The sequence below is a fragment of the Lichtheimia ornata genome, assembly GCF_029851405.1.
Source record: "Lichtheimia ornata isolate CBS 291.66 chromosome Unknown scaffold00039, whole genome shotgun sequence".
NCBI classification, from domain to species: Eukaryota; Fungi; Mucoromycota; class Mucoromycetes; order Mucorales; family Lichtheimiaceae; genus Lichtheimia; species Lichtheimia ornata.
Window position 1 is genome coordinate 288,157 of NW_026695359.1, and position 17,161 is coordinate 305,317.

Consider the following 17,161-nt stretch of genomic DNA (forward strand, 5'->3'; position numbering starts at 1 on the left):
CTGCGGAAAAGAGCGCATTACATCAAGAGGCTATATAGACAGCTCGTCCGAATGCAATACTTCCCACTCCCGTATGGCCTCAAGGGCGACGGACATTGCTCACTCGAAGTGCAGGGCATGGTAGTGTGCAATCTGTATCATAGCAACACCCCAAAGAAGCCGCGATACTTTGGATGAGCAATGCGTTATCGCCAGCGGAATAGCGTGACTTTCAATTCCAGTAGAACGCAAAATGGAAACTCGTGTCACGCAAAGCTGAAAAGAACCAAGTGCAAGACTTAGTTTGGGAAGTCATCAAATCGGGAATAATAAATTGCGCGTTGACGAAAATATGTTGGAGCTGCTCTTTTCAGCATGTCTTTCGGTTTTGGTGGGAATGGTAAGTTTACTTGTCAATGTTGGGTAAGGCTATGTAGTATTGACCGCTAGCTTATAGGTTTGAATCACGCCGTTAAGAGACGTTTGGAAGACGAAGACGACGACGATCAATGCACCGTCAAGGTGAGTCAATAACACATTGCTTTTCCCTGCGATCGCAGCTTCTTACCACACCCTTTAGCAACAACAATTAAAACCACCTACTAACACGGGTCACTTACAACAACAACAACAACCATCCTTACCATCTATCACCTATGCATCGCCTGATTATCGACCCGCTGTACAACCAAATGCCTTATGGCTACAACCTCCACCAACTATGACGATGGATGAGAATATGACCGATGAGGACGATAATACAACTGTACCAACGCCATCTTCATCTTCTTCGTCTCAACAACACTTCAATCACAAATCCATCTCTTCCATGTTTACAGCGACAGCAGGCTCGTCGTTTGAACAACACCATTCGCATGCTTAGAATTTCATCTTGTATATAATTGCCGTGCAGAGCTGGCAAAAAGTCATCATTAAACGTCAATGCTACATAACCTATTCATCATTGTTCAAAGACAAGGATGGAAAAGAATGATGGAGGTGGGAGGGATCTTCGTGTGCCAAACGAACTAGCGATGTTGGATCGGAACATGTCAAGTCGTATTGAAGAAAGTGTAAAAACTCAATTTCCATTCTCAATGCACGTAACGCCTGCTGAGTGACCGATTGATTATTACTGGATGATGATGGTGGTGATAATAAGGATGATGATGTTGTTGCTGGTGGTGGCGGGGATGGTGTATTGTTGCTGCTGCTGTGAATGCTACTACAACTACCATTGGGTGATGCCGGTGGTGTTGGTGGTGATGATGATATATAACGATGAGGTTGTTGTTGCTGTTGTTCCTGTTTCAATGTGGATCGTTCGGTAGAGAGGCGTGCATAATGCATGTGTTGTTGTTCATCGACGAGCGTTGGTATGGGAATCACAAGCCGGAGATTGCGATGGATGTATTTGGCAGCCATCATGTAAGCAACCACAACGAGACGATAGCTACATCCGAATGCTCCACGAATGCGAGCGTATCTCTGTAATACAAAGTCAGCCATTAATATCATGGTGAGTGGTGTGTCTTTATGTGTGGTGTTACCTTCTTTAGCCGATCAATATATCGTATAGCCACTAAGAGCGTAAGGTTTGGACATGGCGTGGGCATGGAGGACTGCTGTTTGTGTGCATATTCCATCAAAATCGTATCCATGTCTTCATTGGTGTCGTTCTTGGATGCAGTGGTAGATAATAAATGGTGCATCAACGATGCAATTTCAGTGATGGATGCCTCTGAAGGATCCACTTCCCATGCTTGTACAACATAGCTTGCCAAACGTCCTTCACATCAAAAATTTTGTCAGTCGATATAATTGTGACAACAACAATCATGCTTACGGATGCAGTGTGGGTTGAGCTTTTCATTTGGATGGGTATAATGGTACATGTTAAGTGCCTGATACAGTCCTTGAGCCTCCTTAAGGCATGGCTGGTATGCGCGTTGTGTGTTCTGATAGGCAGCATGGGTGAATGTTGAAGAAGCATCCTTGCCATACATAGGAGAAAATTGTGGCTGGCTTTGTATGGGTGGCGGTAGTTGTATAAAAGGTATAGAAGTTGAGGATGTTTTGCTGCGACTGTTGGTGGTGGTGATGGTTGGAAGGTGAACATTACCCATATCGTACACATCATACATGTGTCGACGTCGGGTATAGTTTAAGCGGTGTGTGTGAAGATTGACTCTTGTTTTCATAAAAAAGAGAAGAAGAACAAAGCGATAGGTGAGTGTGGCAGCTGATAGGATATAGTGCTTATATAAGAAAAGAGGGTGAGCTGAGAGGGGAAAGGTGATCCGTTGCCTGCATATGCATAATGAATGGCGGCACATGTAATTACCCGCGGGCGAACACGGCTGGAAGAAAAGGAGGCTGCCGGATCCTTCAAATTATTAAACGGATGTGGTTCTTCCATTGCCGAGCACCTTAACATGAATGCTCCTTAATCATTCATCTGCACTCCTGTTAACTGCACCACTGATTCTTTGTAAGAAAAAAGTGCCATATCATCATGTTGACTATCATTACCTTTAGGTGACGGAGCCAAGCACCGCGAGAAAATTCCGCCGCCATTTTGGACAAATCACGCCAGACTTTAGAGAATTTTCCCTTTTCCTGGTATTGTAGCCGCTTATACCCATAACCCCATGCTCCGTATGTATGTGCCGCTTGCGATATCATTTACCTGTACGACAACATAGCAACCGGAATACAATGATTACTATTGAATCATACCCATAATGAGCACAATGAAATCAAGTATGTAAAACCCCGCCATGACACATTCATGGACAACAATCCGCGTTCCACATGGCTGCTGCTGTCATGCCACTGACAGCCGGAATCTTGTTTGACTCACAACCCATTAACCTTGTACGATGCATACTTTGCTGCATGATAAATTAATATCGCGCTCATACGAGAATACACATCCTCCCACGTCTACATAACACCCACACTGGTGTTGTTGTCAATGATATTGGCAATGAAATCGTGTTCATTCATACAACGAATACATTAGTGACAATCATGATCGGACTTTTTAGATCATTCATGAATGGAAAAAGCCAAGAGAGCCAAGAGAAAGAAATCAAAACCAGGGATCCTCTCATATCGGATATACGTTTCCATATATGGCATTTCGGCGGCATGTATCCCGGTCAGCTGTTACATAATCGAAAATGAGCTGATCTATCTTAACGCTATTACTGACAATCGGTAAAGGCTTTGTTATTGAAAATATCAGGTACGTAAACCTTACAGCCATGTCTCCGATTCAATAGCTTTGTTTCGATAGGGATCACCTAATATGAATCCGGTGACGGTAATAGATCGATCATCATAATGGGATAGCAATTACCCATTGGCGTGTTTCGACGTCTAACTTTGGGATCAATAGTAATAGCATGTAGTATTATGCAGCTCAATCATAAAGAGCATTCAATGTTGCTGCATCACTCACATGGCCATTTTTCGGGAAAAGACATGGAGACATGCTCTGTTGTTTACAACTACGTGAGCCGATCATTTTTCGTTGATCACGAATATTAAAGTGCATTAGATACTAGAGTTGGAAATGAACGTGGAAATTCGAATGTTGTAACCCGTGTCATTCAAGTTGCTACAAGGCACAAGGGCACAAGGGCACAAGGGCACAAGGGGTCTACATGAATGACCCACACCAGAAGACTTAAGCATAAAGTGAGCGAACAAAAGATCTCATCCCATATGTAAAGATCCCTTGTTGCCTCCATCCGTATCACAAAATGTTATCCTATCCTACATCTAAATATGAAGCAATGGCAGCCATCTCCACTTTGCATCATTTGTGTTTAAATGCTCGCTGCAGTCCCATAGACAAGCTTTTGATGACTCGGTTCATAACGACTACGCGTATATGAAAGTATCGAACGGATTGTCTTTCATCACAGCCATGGATTTGCACCAATGGATGTTTTTCGCTCCTTGCAAAGGGATGTTAGCGTTGAAACGATTGTCACTTTATCATACTTGGCCAATGGATGAAGATGTAATCAAGCTGCTGGTAGGTGAAAACCTTCCTTAGGACAACTTGATATCGTTGTGTGATATTGAGAAGAGGAACACTGGGTGGATAGGTTGGCAGCATATGGGTGCAAAGGGCGACAGCAAAGATCTCTACCTATGAAGACCCCTAACAACATTCATTCATCATCATTTAGTCGAGGTGCTTAAAAATGTAAGTTCATAACCTGCGTACATGATCACGAACATTCTATATCGGCTGAACTATTATCAAATCGTTGTACATGTAGCAAATAGTCATTGGGGTTTAGAATAAATCTGACCCTTGACTAGGAGACGTCGTATCCCAGTATCTTTTATGAACGCCCTCCTCTCTAATTATGTAGAGCTGATTCTTAAGGAAGTCATATAGCTTCCAAGGTCATTTCCACCCTAGAAAAGATGCTCATTGCGTACGTGAAACCGATCACTGGCGGGATGCCTTTTGTAAGTAAAGTTTGTTTATCGATCGATTGTATCTTTCAACAAGGAATATTTTGGGACCAATGATGGATGATGGAATGAGGATCTATGTATGAAGTATATGTAATAACACTACATGTATGGTTGTAGATATGGTATCCATCCCGATGGGCAGATAAGACGATGTCGTTGTTACTGATTGAAATGATGAGCCAAAAAGCAAGTCCCAGTAAACCCAGTGGTGGATGTGTGTGAGTGTGTGTGTTGTGCATCCGATCAGCGTGTTCCAATCTCCTTTGTAGTTTTTTTTTTCTTACCCTCTCTCTTGTTCTTTATTCCCCACTTCCATTTACTTTCTCATGGGTATTACGGGGCTTCTCCCACTCATCAAGTCGATTCATGAACCAACCCACCTTGAGCATTTCGCGGGCAAGACCATTGCGGTTGATGGCAATGTGTGGCTTCACAGAGGCGCGTTTGCCTGTGCCTTGGACTTGGCTTTGAAACAAGATACCAAAAAGTAAATACTACTACTACAAGTTACCATGCAAAGTAACCAACCTACTAATACGCACTATGTTTCCTAGATACATTGAATACTTCCTGCGACAAATCCAGTTACTCAAGGTTAATGGCGTTACACCATATATTGTTTTTGATGGCAATCCCTTACCCATCAAATCCGTCACAGTGGATGAGCGCCGCCGGTATATAAAAATATCTCCTATACTCCTACAATAAGCTAATTCATCATCATCATCATCATGATCCCCCATCTAGACGTCGAGAAGCCGCTCTATCCAAAGGCAAGGAACTATTGGCATCAGGAAGAAGACAAGAAGCTATGGAGTATTTTCAAAAGGCAATCGAGATCACTCCTCGCATGGTACAGCAAATTGTCAAGGTATTTAATAACATGCATTTTCATACACACTATGGCTGATCTCTCTCCTCCATGTATATACCCATATAGGTTCTCAAGGATAAGCGGATCGCGCATGTCATCGCACCCTATGAAGCAGATGCCCAATTGACATACTTGATCAACACCAACAAGGTGGATGCTGTTCTTACCGAGGATTCCGACTTGCTTGTTTTTGGTTGTCATACGGTCTTCTTCAAGATGAATGCATCGGGACATGGAGTGATGATTCGTCGACAAAACCTGGAGAACGCCACTGAAATTGACATGAGGGGATGGAACATGACAAAGATACGACACATGTGTATTCTCTCCGGTTGCGATTATTTGCCATCATTGCCTGGCATCGGTTTGAAGATTGCACACAAGCTGTTAAAGAATTATCGCACCATCGATGGGGTAAGTCTTTGCTTGTCGATGAATGTAATCATTTGCTTATTGTTCATTCTATATAGGTCTTTCGATATTTCCGCGCAAGTGGCAAGATGAAGGATGTGCCGGACTATGAAGAAAAGTTTCAATGTGCCAATGACGCGTTCCTTTACCAGTTTGTGTGTGATCCAGACACTGGTCGCTATATCCCCCTTCATTCTCCCCCTGCTGGCGTAGAACCTGAGAACATGAAGTTTCTTGGATCATCTGATATCATCAACAACCGCTCTTCTTCATGTGCTGATCTCAACATGTCTCTCGATTCTCAGCAAAGCAACGACACAATCAATAGCAATAGCAACAGCAGCCTCGATAGCAGCAGCATCAAAACAGTCTCCAGCACTACTTCCAACAAGGATATCAGGAAATACTTTGACCAAAGCAACAAAGAGAACATTCCTGTAAGTACAAGGTTACAATGAAGCTAAATTCAAATAAGGCTCACTTTTGGTCATATCTCTTTATTAGCCATGGGCAGTTTTGCCGGACAACAAGCCTATACGAGAAACGAATAATATCACTGCAAGAGATATCTTCAAAGTTTTCAACACCAAAGCAGCAACTGCAACAACAAGCTCTCACAACAGCCAGCTATCTTTAGCCAGCAACACACACAAAAAGCCATCACCGTTCTTGAAGACCAACAACAGGATATCTCTTGGAGACAAGTCAAACAACTCTGAAAGAAGCAACAGGGTGTCTCTTGGAGACAAGTCAAACAACTTGGAAAGAAACAACAGGATGTCTCTTGGTGATAAATCGAATCATTCTTCAGCGTCCTCTTTGCAGAAACGAAAGAAAGGCGCAATGTCAGCTCTTGGAAGTATTGATATGAACAGGATACCCGATGATGATTCCATTCCACCGCCTTCATCCAAGCGAAGATCATCACCACCACCACCACCATCACAATCATCACCATCACCATTATCATCATCATCACCTTCATTGACAACAAAGACAACATCATCCCGAAATACCTCTGAGCAACAAAGACCCATCATAACAGCATCATCCTTCTTGTTTTCATCCTAGTTAACTTTGCCATTCACCTCTCATCCCTCGATCCAACATTAAAAAGGATAATCAATCACGTCATGAATCAATTGTTGTCTTTATAATTGGGTGTTGTTGTTGTAGCTCTAATTTTCGTTGGGTCTCTTGCAAAGTCTTGATGCTGCCAAGGATACCTTGTCTCCTACACAACATGATGGGGAATGTCAAATTGAGCTTCTATCATTGCTACGTATCCAACAAGCATACTTTTCCAATAATTGATCCAATGCTTGATTTGCTTTCTCTAATGACTATGGATGCCTGTTAGCAACACGATGGTATCACTATCACCTATCATCATCATCACCCACACCGATACACATACCTGCTTGGTATTCTTTGCATGGCCATCCACCTGAGTGAAACGTTTCAAAGTCTTTTGGAAATCATCACGTGGATCACTGTATTTAAGCATCATCTACACACACACATCCGTTACTTTTCTTGCAAGTAAAAAGTGAAATCACTTAGATCTTCTACCTTGAGGCAATCGCTCCATTCGTCCATTGTCTTGTCAGCTCGACTGTGACATTCATCTCGCTCGATGCTTTTAAAGCTTAGACTACTAGATGACGGCGATGGGACAGGTGGTGACACCGGCATAGTACGGCTATTGGAAATTGGAGGAGTAAAGAGGGAACTATGTATGATGTACTGGCTCGCTCGCTTCTTAGACTTGCATAAATACAGTAACACCCAACTCCACCCCCCGCCACTCTCGTTTCTAATGCAACATCCCTATAGCATCCTTAGTCAAATAAACATGCATTCTATTCGTTTCCAATGACCGTTTTCTAATGTTCCTTTGCCTTATAAGTAATGTAATCCTTGTGGAAACCAGGGAATTTACGCAACAACCACCAGAATCGTGTAACAGTGCTTGACCAAAGAGCGGTGACCTTGTTGAACATTGCCATCATTAGCTCTCATCCTTTTTTCTTATCATGTATTATACTTACATCGCCTTCTTTGTTGACATACCAAGAGGTACAGTTACCCTTCCAAACCGTTTTATCGAGATCACTCTTTAATCCGGCTACGTAAGTTTGCTGTGCTTCTTTCTTGGGCTCAAAAGCAGCAATCTTATTCTTGATCATGGATCGTACGGTTTGGATAGCATAATTAATTTGACTAGAGATGATTCTTTTGTAAGCGACTCGATGATCCATATCCCATGTTTCAAATAAACGTACCATTCAGCCATGATAAGGACCGAATTGTGACCGAGAAGACTGGATGGACCTAAAAGAATAAAAGCGTTGGGGTAACCATGTACATTGACGGTCTTGTAGGTATCAGGGAATTTGTTGTGCCATGCTTCATTCAACGTTTGCTTATCCTTGCCCTTGACTATATACATGTGAGCATGCATGTGGTACTTCCTATCAACCCCCAATGATGACAACTTACTCTGCAAATGACCCAAGAAACCTTGCACATCAAATCCAGTGGCCAGGCACAAGATATCAAATTCTTCTTGGTTACCATCCTTGGTGGTGATCGTGTTACCCTTCACCGATTCAATGGGTGATGTCTCGACAACCACGTTGCTCTTACAAAGCGTCTCCAAGTAATCATCCGTAACCACGATACGCTTACAACCGGGTGGGTATTTAGGAATTAACTTGTCGACGAGATCAGGTCGGCCGGACTTTAGGATTCGATTACGCATTTCACCTTCTAGTTTCTTGCGTGCCATACGTGCAAGGAAACTCTTGTAGTATCCGAAAATCAAATAATTGGACTCCATCTATGATACATACCGTATCAATGACCGTGTCCCCTCCCCCCCCAAAAAAATCATGCTCCAAGACTTACACGAAGGAAAATCATCAAACGATACAAACGTGCCGCAAGTGGAACATAGCGGAAAATGAACTTCATAAAGCTCGAGTACGAGAATTGATTTCTCAATCTGCACCAAATGGGTGTACGTTGATAGTTGTAAACTTGTTTGGCTTGTTCGGCTAATGCAGGGATTGTTTGTACAGCACTGGCACCGCTTCCGATAATAGCAACACGTTTGCCTGTAAAGTCAACAGTGGAATCCCATTGGGCTGTATGCAAGATAGGGCCTGTGAAGCCTTTGAATTCTTGTGGTACTCGGGGTACACGAATGGAACCCACACTCACAAAGCTGTTTTGTTTTCACATGAATGTCAATGATTTGTGTGTGATGATGATCCATGCGTTGTAGTAGAATAAGGTTTGAAGCTTACATGATATCAAATTTGACGCTCTCCAAAGGCTTATTTTCACTGCTGCAATCTTGAAGATCCAACAACCATTGACGTTCATCATCAAGCCAAGTAGCATCGGTCACTCGTGTCTCGAGCCGGGTTTGGGCGTACAAGTTGTGCTTCTTGGCGATTCCTTGTTGATATGCATAAATCTCATCACGACCGCTATAAAGTTGCGACCAATCTAGCCATGTCCCATTTAGTATTAAGCTCTATCTTAATCATCGAGAGATGCTGCTGCTTACTGGGGTTGATTTCAGTGCTCAAGGAGTAAAGGTGGGATGGGACATCACAAGCACAGTTGGGATAGCTAAATATTCCAAAGTCAGAAAATAAAGATGCAACAATCAAAACATTCTCCGATCGCGCCACTTGCCTGTTGACATGCCAAGTGCCTCCCACGTCCTTTGTGGATTCAAAGATTTGTGCAGTAATGCCGAGTTGTTTTTTAAGCTGTACAGCAGCCTGGATACCAGTAAAGCTGATGATGGTGGGGTCCGTATTATGAATAACAAGGTATATCTTAGGCTTTTTTTTGTATTTACCCGCCTCCAATGATGGCAACGGTTGGTTTCTTTTGTTGGACCATGTTGATCTGTTGAAAAAAAAGAAGAGTCAAGACGTCTGTTAAAAAAACGTGCCAGGGGTAATTTGGTTTATATTGTGCTTACCTTCATGTCGTACAGCTTCTCATAATATGAATCAGCGTGGGTAACGTGAAAAGGTCGAAAACGACGCGGGGTTGTCATCTTCATTTATGTAACAGATTTTTGGCCATTTCGGTCTTAGTAGCAAGTTTCGGTTTCCAAAGTAGCCCCCTTTCATTTGCTGCGATTAGTCCATTGTATATGCAAGACGAACCATTTTGCAAAGGAGATACATGTACCAGCTCCCGAATATAACAGGAGCGGCCCATTGGATTACCCCGCACATGCAGCTTATTTGCCTAGTTCATCCGCTGAATTCAAAGGAGTTGGATGAAGAGCATAGGATGAGACATGTTTTCAGGTACGACGGAGTAAAGTAATGACGGTAAAACAATACCCGATACTATAAGATCATGCATCCCCAACAAAAAGTAACTCCTATATTGGTGGTTTCGACACCTATGCAGGACACATGGTTGAGGGCTCCTGATACTGATGTTGCATGTACACTACATCATGTTTACCTTCCTGATGATCACCCGGAATAGTATTACCGCTGAATAATCATCCATGTCAATTCGATGCATAATTTAGGCTGGTTCGTATCACCGTAAAACCACATAGCACATTGCTGATGTAATCGAGTCAAGGGTCGTGCATCAAACGATGATAGAACCATAGCCAGCTATGGGGGTCTGTAAGCAAAGCCAACCAAAAAAAAACCAAACCGGAAAAATAGTAGCCGTCAATGATCACTATTCAAAGTGGAACCTATCCAATGCTTCAAAGAGACATAGGTCACCTATAATATATCACCTTTGAAGCCGCGAGTCGATGTATCAGCTGCTGGTTTTCCATCACTTCAACTTCTTGACCACTTTATCAGTTCGATCCATCACGACAACAACTCCCACGCCCACTCACATATAAACAAGGCTGTTGTCACCAACACTATCATACGTCCTTTCTTTCTACTTGTATTCATATCATCAATCATCAATGGCCTTTAGTAAGTCTCAAGGATGGTCTTTATGCGATCACAAAATGAGGGTACTCATACATTCATCTACCATGTAGCTCACTTTATTGCTTTACCACTTGATGTGCTCATTGCTGCCTAATGATGTTTGGCTGTGTTCCTCGGTGGACCCGTTGTGGTAGGTATAACTATCATCACTATATATAAAAAGGATGCTTAGTCTGATAGGAATTTGGCACTCCTTGTAGGTGATCATCCTTCACGTTCCGATCGATTCGCCAGCACGCGAAATTTAGCGCCGATCGTGAGTGGTCATTCATATTAAAATATTATGCACAAAAAGGGTTTTACCCTGTCACCGCCGTGAATTACAATTCACACGTCAACCATCGCAATAAAGCAACAACGATTACCTACAGCCTGGCGTCCTTCAGCATACAATGTATCGCGAGAGCAACTCCACGCCAAGACGATATCAACACTACGTATGTTACATCTCGTGCTGCAAGATCAACGTGTCCAAAAAACCATCAAGTTTGATCAATCGATCACCAGCTTTAAGCAACTCGCCGAATTTATGGCAAGCCACACAAATGAAGCCTCGGCATATGTACCTCTGTCAACTTGGCCATTATGCCTGTTGTCATCATCCTGAGTGATGGGAGCACCACAGCATAGCAAATGCAATTACGCAGCCTCTTAACCATGTGCAATCATCATTTAACTGCATTGCTAATAATCAAAAGCTTGCAGAAACCAATGCTTTTATTGATTGGGTAGTTCATTTTAAATCATTGACAAGCCATGGTGACGACTACTGAAGTTACGAATACCACAAAGAGAATAAAGCAAAACATCCTTTTATTTGGAAGAGTATTGTATGGAGGGAGACGAGGCTTTGGGTTACCACGACTAAAGTGCTTGAGGAAACGGGAACATCTAAGATAAAAATATGAGAAATCTAGGTTGAGAGAATGAGCAACCACGACAACATGGCAACCCATTGAAACCAAACCATTGCAGCCAGTCCAAAGCCATACTGCATCTTGGCTTCCACCAAATCAGTAGTCTGACAATGGATTTATAGCCTCATCCGATATGGCTTCCACCACAATCTTCCAAGTGCTAAGGCCGACATCACCTGTTGCCTTACAATCTGCTAGTGCACGACTGGCCGATATGCAACAGAAGCATCTCTGGCTGCAAAGAAGAGAAAAACTACTGCGTAACCCACGAACCTCCTTTTGTGAGGTCGTCGCCATGGTGACCGAAACCCCGCCATCTACGCGCAGCAACCACTCCTCGAGTGTTGTTGGTTACTTGCTTCTTGGGAGTAATAAAATGAATCCTGCATTGCACTGCTATTACTTTGTCAAATGCAACCATTCGTTTATTATTGCTTATTTTCACACACAAAGAGAATACCAATGCCCTTGATTTCATTACTAGAGACAGCCCGTGCCTCTTGTTGGATCAATTCTGTCATGGCAGCCTTGCCACTCTCATCATCCTTGAGACTAAAAAAAGAAGCATAAGACACCACTCTCTTCTCTATGCAACATGGTATTCGGTAAACCTTACCCGAGAGCTGTCCAAAATTCACGCAGCTGTGCCACATTCTCGGTAATACGCGTATTCTCGTGACCAAACACGTCTAAAATGCCTTGCTTGCATGCAGCGGATGTATGCTCTCGGCAGCCACTTAAAATAATACGCCAGCGCTCCACGAGTGGTAATTGGGTATTCAAAGCTGGGACAAAATCCTTTCGCACGTTTTCTTTGATCATGGTACCTGTGGCGTGCAAAAGATCCACACGATCAAAGAGCCACCTGTGGGAATGTTCGTCGTCATCAATAATGTGCGTCCATAATTCCTCCGCAACAAAAAGACCATTGGGTGCAAGGAGTTGACGTGCTCTTGCCACAGTCTACAGAGTCATCATCATCACATTAGCGCCCAAAACATGTTGCTGATTAACCATCCAAGTTGTCTATACTTACAATTTTTGGCTCATCAGGGCAATGATGAAGCGATTTGGTAAAGATAACCATGTCAAAGGATGCCTCTTGGACCTTGTCAGCATAGCTCATAAACGTGTCTTTTAAAAATTCAATGGCCTTGTTGGATTGTTCGATAGCCATAGCAATGTCATCGCCTGGATCAATGCCAGTAAGCTTTACTCGGTCATGATAGTGCGCATCCAAGAGTCTGCAAAAGCTGCCATCACTATGTACATTATTAGTAAGAGTGAGTGACCATCCAATTTCACACATACCCACAGCCCACATCCAGGATACGGATTGTTTTTGTGGTATCATCAGCCAATTTAGAATCGATCAAATTCTGTGTTGGGAAGCCATCTTAGCCCGAAATCGATATACGTGGTAAGGATCTTACCTTGATGAACGAGAGAAAAGGTTCTTTAACGAGGTATGTAATGCCATCCATTGTTGTTTTATTTGAAAAAGAAACCAAAAAGAGCCAATGCGGCGATCCTTTTATATGGTGTAAACCTGACGACAATGCGCCGCACCAATTCAGTTTCATAAGGGGTAAAAACCAAAATGACGTATGATGACGTGTGCGTTTAAGCGACCCATAACAAGATGGCGTGACATATAAATATATTCTCATTGTGTCTCGTACATGATGGATGATGACTTTAAGATAATACATTTTCTATGCTTCAATGCATTTCCAACCACAAATGGAGGCATCATCCTTGACAAGCTGCCAAGTATCCCAATAATGCAAGTCTAATTTAAGTGCCGCCACCCGGACCGTTTCATTGCGACTGATGGTCTTGATGCGAATGTAGCCTTCGTCATTATCATCATCTTCATCATCTTCATTCTCTTGCACCATTTGCTCCAGTGTCATGTTTTTGCCATCATCTACCAATGGAGCGTTCTTGCGTTGCACTGGGGGTACATAGGAAGGACGTCGACGTCGGAGCATTTCAGTTTCATGCGCATGAACCACCTTTAAAAACGAATCAAGGTCGTGCACAGGTTGGCCATTCACTTCCACAATCCAAACACCAGGTCGTAATACATTGGAGGCAGGAGAACCATAAAGCGTACAAGATACATAAACACCATCAGGCACATTGCGAACTTGTTCAAGGACCGCCTTGTAAGGCGTTTGGATAAGAGCACCTTGCCAATGGATCACACGTGTAGTCTCATAATCACTAAACTCGCTCATGGGAACCTTGACATCCATCTCCTTGCCGTTACGCAATATCACCTACATGTACATCATGTCATCGTCAGCTATCAATCCTTCTTTTTCTTTTGTAAATAAAACCAACATACCATATCCACTGTATCATCCGTAGCATGAATGACTTTGGTCAAATCCGCCAAACGCGTTACCAATTGATCATTGATACTAAGTACAACATCGCCGACTTTGAGTGCCTTGGCGGATGGGCTGCGTTCATCGAGAATATTGATAATGTAGGGCAAGGAATGGCGTGTACTCCCACTTTGTTCAACTTTGCGCACCCATTCATCACTCAATCCCAGTGTACGTGCTGCTGCAAGTCGCATGGTCCACATTTCCACATCCAAGCCTTTAAAGACGACATGTTGTTGGTTTTCTGTTCCCTCCTTGTATTGCTGCACAAATCGTTCCAGAGTAGGTCGTACCAAAGATGCAGGTAAACCTGACATGAATGCCATATCCTTTCCCTTTTCATTTTGTGTCGAGTAGCTGACCCATAGTCCATAGACATTTCCATCAGTATCGGTAAAAAGGCCACCCTGCGATGAAGAATTGATAGCGTCATCCACTTTGATGCCTTCAACATTCATGGCACGCCATCGTGGTGGCGAACATTCTCGTGTGCCGATATTGGATACACTGCTAACGGTTGCTTTCTTGGTCGAAATCTGATTATCGGTTGCCACGCTGGTAAAGTAGACCTCATCTCCTTGGCTTAGCTGAACATCCTCCTTTGCAAATTGAATGGGCTTCACAGGTGTATCACCAATCAGAGCTGGGTCATACGTCAAGACAACAAAGTTGTAGAACGGATGAAGGAATAAGAGCTTGCCAGGGATAATGATGCTGTTGGCAAAGGTGATCTCAATATCACCCACGCTGATAGGCACTGTATCACGGTCACACACAATCAAAGGAGGATCCGTGGAGACGATAAATCCAGGGCCATAGAATTGGGTAGCCTTCATTCCATCGACCAGATAAGGCAAGAAGAAATCAATAGCAACAAAGGATGGTAGTAACTTTGCAGTGAGAGAATTGGCTGATGCATCCACAGGTGGTAAAGAGGCGGTGGCTGGTTTGTATGGCGGTGGTGACAAGGGTGGAGGTGGCATATCCGTATACTCCCAAAAGCCTGTCAAATCATTCCTCACTGCTAATCGAAACTTGTGCCAGTGTCGATCCACATTCATGACCATCACCTTATCCTTGTATGGCTTATGCAATGGATAAAATCTATGCAATAATAACATTAGCATATATATACCCTCATTCACTTTCAGAGCTTACCTTAGTGGTACGCGTGCACCATCAGGCAGTGTTTGCATGGCATCAATGAATGCATCCAAATTGGGAGTGGGTATGTTATTGACAGCGACAATGATACTCTTACGCCAGGCACTTGCACTTGCCAACATGTGACCCGATGTAGCAACGTAAACACCACCCACTGGTTGAGAATAAGACTTGGCCAGCTGATAGGATAATTCATGCACAATGCCACCACCCACTTCGACAAAGCGATCCGGTGTGATGGAATGTAAATCCTGCACCGTCAACTCCACATCCATCACCTTTTTGCCACGCGAAATCGTCAACTTGATTTGATCACCCACTGAATCATCCAAGATTTGATACAATGCAATAAAATGGGGCACCATATGTCCATTACATCCAATCACGATATCACCAGGAACAAGTTTGGTATCAGCGGGTCCTTTGGGAAGGAGTGATTTGACAACGAGCATGCCCGTTTCCTCTGGGAATCTTGTACGCACTTTTTCCTCCATTTGTGCCTTGAGACCAAGACGACGCACCTCATTGTAAGGAAGGTATTCAAATTCGGTTTGCAACGTGCCACGTGGAACGGTCTTGCCTTGTTGAATATAGCCCAATGCACGCTTCACACGATCCAAAGGCAAATAATAGCTTGATGAGGCACGGCTTGCTCCACCGGCATTCAGCGCCACAGCATGGCCATCAATATCAAGTACAGGACTACCCGATGATCCACCACTTGTACCAGATGCAGCTTGCAAATAGAATGTGTTGAAGTCATTGTATTCGCCAACGCCATATTCAGGGGCTCTACCATTCCATTCCAATCCATCATCAATATACACATGATAGGGCATTCATGGGGTGGGTAACTTACCGACGATCCAAACGTGCTAATGTACCAGCCAAGATACTCAATTTCTCTCCTGCATCATTTCTAATCCAGATACTTAGATAACGAATCATTTCGCATAATGCCATGTTCCTCCAACATACCCAACGACGCGGATATCCAAGCCCACTTTGGCACGCTCAGGGCTAAGTTGTATCTCGTGCAATTCCATAAACTTGACCTTGCTTGGATCAAACTACCAACATGATCAAAGGTATTGTTAGATGGGTATGATACATAGCTCTACTACTAGTAGTTTACCTGCATAAATCCAAAATCATGAACAGGGTCTCTGTACACTGGTTTGAGATCGACTTCTTCATAATTAGTCAGCACTGCTTGAGCGACAATGGGAGCAGGTGAAACGACATGGCGATTGGTGAGGATGATGCCACGAGAAGCGTCGACAATGAAACCCGTTGCAGTATATCCACCTAATAAAACAAGACGTCAGTCCCTACTTTTTCTCACACGTACATGTACACACCTGATGTTTCAGTATCAAAGCTGCGCACATGATTTGCTTTAATGGATACGATCGCCTTGATGGCTTGTTCTAGCGTGGGTTCCCAAGAGCGTGCCTTGTAAGGGACATGGTTGGCATGTGTTGTGGGTGTATCAATGGCACCAAATTGATAATCAACGGGTAAACGAGGCGGTAAACCTGCCATGGTCCATCCATAGGATTTTGAACGTCCACGATAAAAGGCTCTACTTTCTGTTACTGGCTGAGGTGTGGATGGTGGATGAGGTTGTGTTGATGTTGTATCATGAAAGGTGTAATCAGCAGTAATGGGAGGACTTGTTGCAAGTGGATGATGTGGTGGTTCGTCCATGATGATGTATGTATGCGAAAGTGGTATATATATATACAAAATGAAGAGGAGAGGAAGAAGAAGGGGTAACGAACGACAGTAGTAAAAATGCAGCTAGCTAAATCAGATGCATTTGGTTGCCCATTGGGTGGCGTTGGCACTACAATTCATCTCAGCAAACGTGTGCATGTACTAAATGATGTCACTTGGTTTCATCCTCTA

At 43.3% G+C, this 17,161-nt stretch overlaps 7 protein-coding genes across 7 annotated transcripts; 2 read left to right on the plus strand and 5 right to left on the minus strand.

Moving 5' to 3' along the window:
- Nucleotides 1-354: 354 nt before the first annotated feature.
- Nucleotides 355-862, plus strand: O0I10_007869 (uncharacterized protein; the record flags this gene model as incomplete). The annotated part of the gene is made up of 3 exons (XM_058487881.1): nucleotides 355-379; nucleotides 437-501; nucleotides 560-862. 3 exons carry the CDS (start codon nucleotides 355-357, stop codon nucleotides 860-862), a joined length of 393 nt encoding a protein of 130 aa, XP_058341459.1.
- A 71-nt stretch (nucleotides 863-933) lies between these two features.
- Nucleotides 934-2,123, minus strand: O0I10_007870 (uncharacterized protein; the record flags this gene model as incomplete). The annotated part of the gene is made up of 3 exons (XM_058487882.1): nucleotides 934-1,467; nucleotides 1,530-1,768; nucleotides 1,826-2,123. The coding sequence occupies 3 exons, from the start codon at nucleotides 2,121-2,123 to the stop codon at nucleotides 934-936; spliced, it is 1,071 nt and encodes a 356-aa protein (XP_058341460.1).
- Nucleotides 2,124-4,808: 2,685 nt separating this feature from the next.
- O0I10_007871 (uncharacterized protein) lies at nucleotides 4,809-6,838 on the plus strand (the record flags this gene model as incomplete). Its single annotated transcript, XM_058487883.1, has 6 exons — nucleotides 4,809-4,969; nucleotides 5,037-5,156; nucleotides 5,230-5,353; nucleotides 5,423-5,770; nucleotides 5,827-6,204; nucleotides 6,272-6,838. 6 exons carry the CDS (start codon nucleotides 4,809-4,811, stop codon nucleotides 6,836-6,838), a joined length of 1,698 nt encoding a protein of 565 aa, XP_058341461.1.
- Nucleotides 6,839-6,898: 60 nt separating this feature from the next.
- On the minus strand, nucleotides 6,899-7,462 carry O0I10_007872 (uncharacterized protein; the record flags this gene model as incomplete). The annotated part of the gene is made up of 4 exons (XM_058487884.1): nucleotides 6,899-7,001; nucleotides 7,067-7,110; nucleotides 7,185-7,277; nucleotides 7,340-7,462. The coding sequence occupies 4 exons, from the start codon at nucleotides 7,460-7,462 to the stop codon at nucleotides 6,899-6,901; spliced, it is 363 nt and encodes a 120-aa protein (XP_058341462.1).
- Nucleotides 7,463-7,653: 191 nt separating this feature from the next.
- Nucleotides 7,654-9,688, minus strand: O0I10_007873 (uncharacterized protein; the record flags this gene model as incomplete). Its single annotated transcript, XM_058487885.1, has 9 exons — nucleotides 7,654-7,758; nucleotides 7,819-7,990; nucleotides 8,053-8,209; nucleotides 8,270-8,609; nucleotides 8,678-8,996; nucleotides 9,079-9,283; nucleotides 9,345-9,409; nucleotides 9,476-9,580; nucleotides 9,645-9,688. The coding sequence occupies 9 exons, from the start codon at nucleotides 9,686-9,688 to the stop codon at nucleotides 7,654-7,656; spliced, it is 1,512 nt and encodes a 503-aa protein (XP_058341463.1).
- A 2,430-nt stretch (nucleotides 9,689-12,118) lies between these two features.
- O0I10_007874 (uncharacterized protein) lies at nucleotides 12,119-13,174 on the minus strand (the record flags this gene model as incomplete). Its single annotated transcript, XM_058487886.1, has 5 exons — nucleotides 12,119-12,242; nucleotides 12,307-12,653; nucleotides 12,727-12,952; nucleotides 13,002-13,069; nucleotides 13,124-13,174. The coding sequence occupies 5 exons, from the start codon at nucleotides 13,172-13,174 to the stop codon at nucleotides 12,119-12,121; spliced, it is 816 nt and encodes a 271-aa protein (XP_058341464.1).
- Nucleotides 13,175-13,405: 231 nt separating this feature from the next.
- Nucleotides 13,406-16,960, minus strand: O0I10_007875 (uncharacterized protein; the record flags this gene model as incomplete). The annotated part of the gene is made up of 7 exons (XM_058487887.1): nucleotides 13,406-13,975; nucleotides 14,044-15,190; nucleotides 15,245-16,042; nucleotides 16,110-16,169; nucleotides 16,229-16,320; nucleotides 16,386-16,558; nucleotides 16,612-16,960. The coding sequence occupies 7 exons, from the start codon at nucleotides 16,958-16,960 to the stop codon at nucleotides 13,406-13,408; spliced, it is 3,189 nt and encodes a 1,062-aa protein (XP_058341465.1).
- Nucleotides 16,961-17,161: the final 201 nt, after the last annotated feature.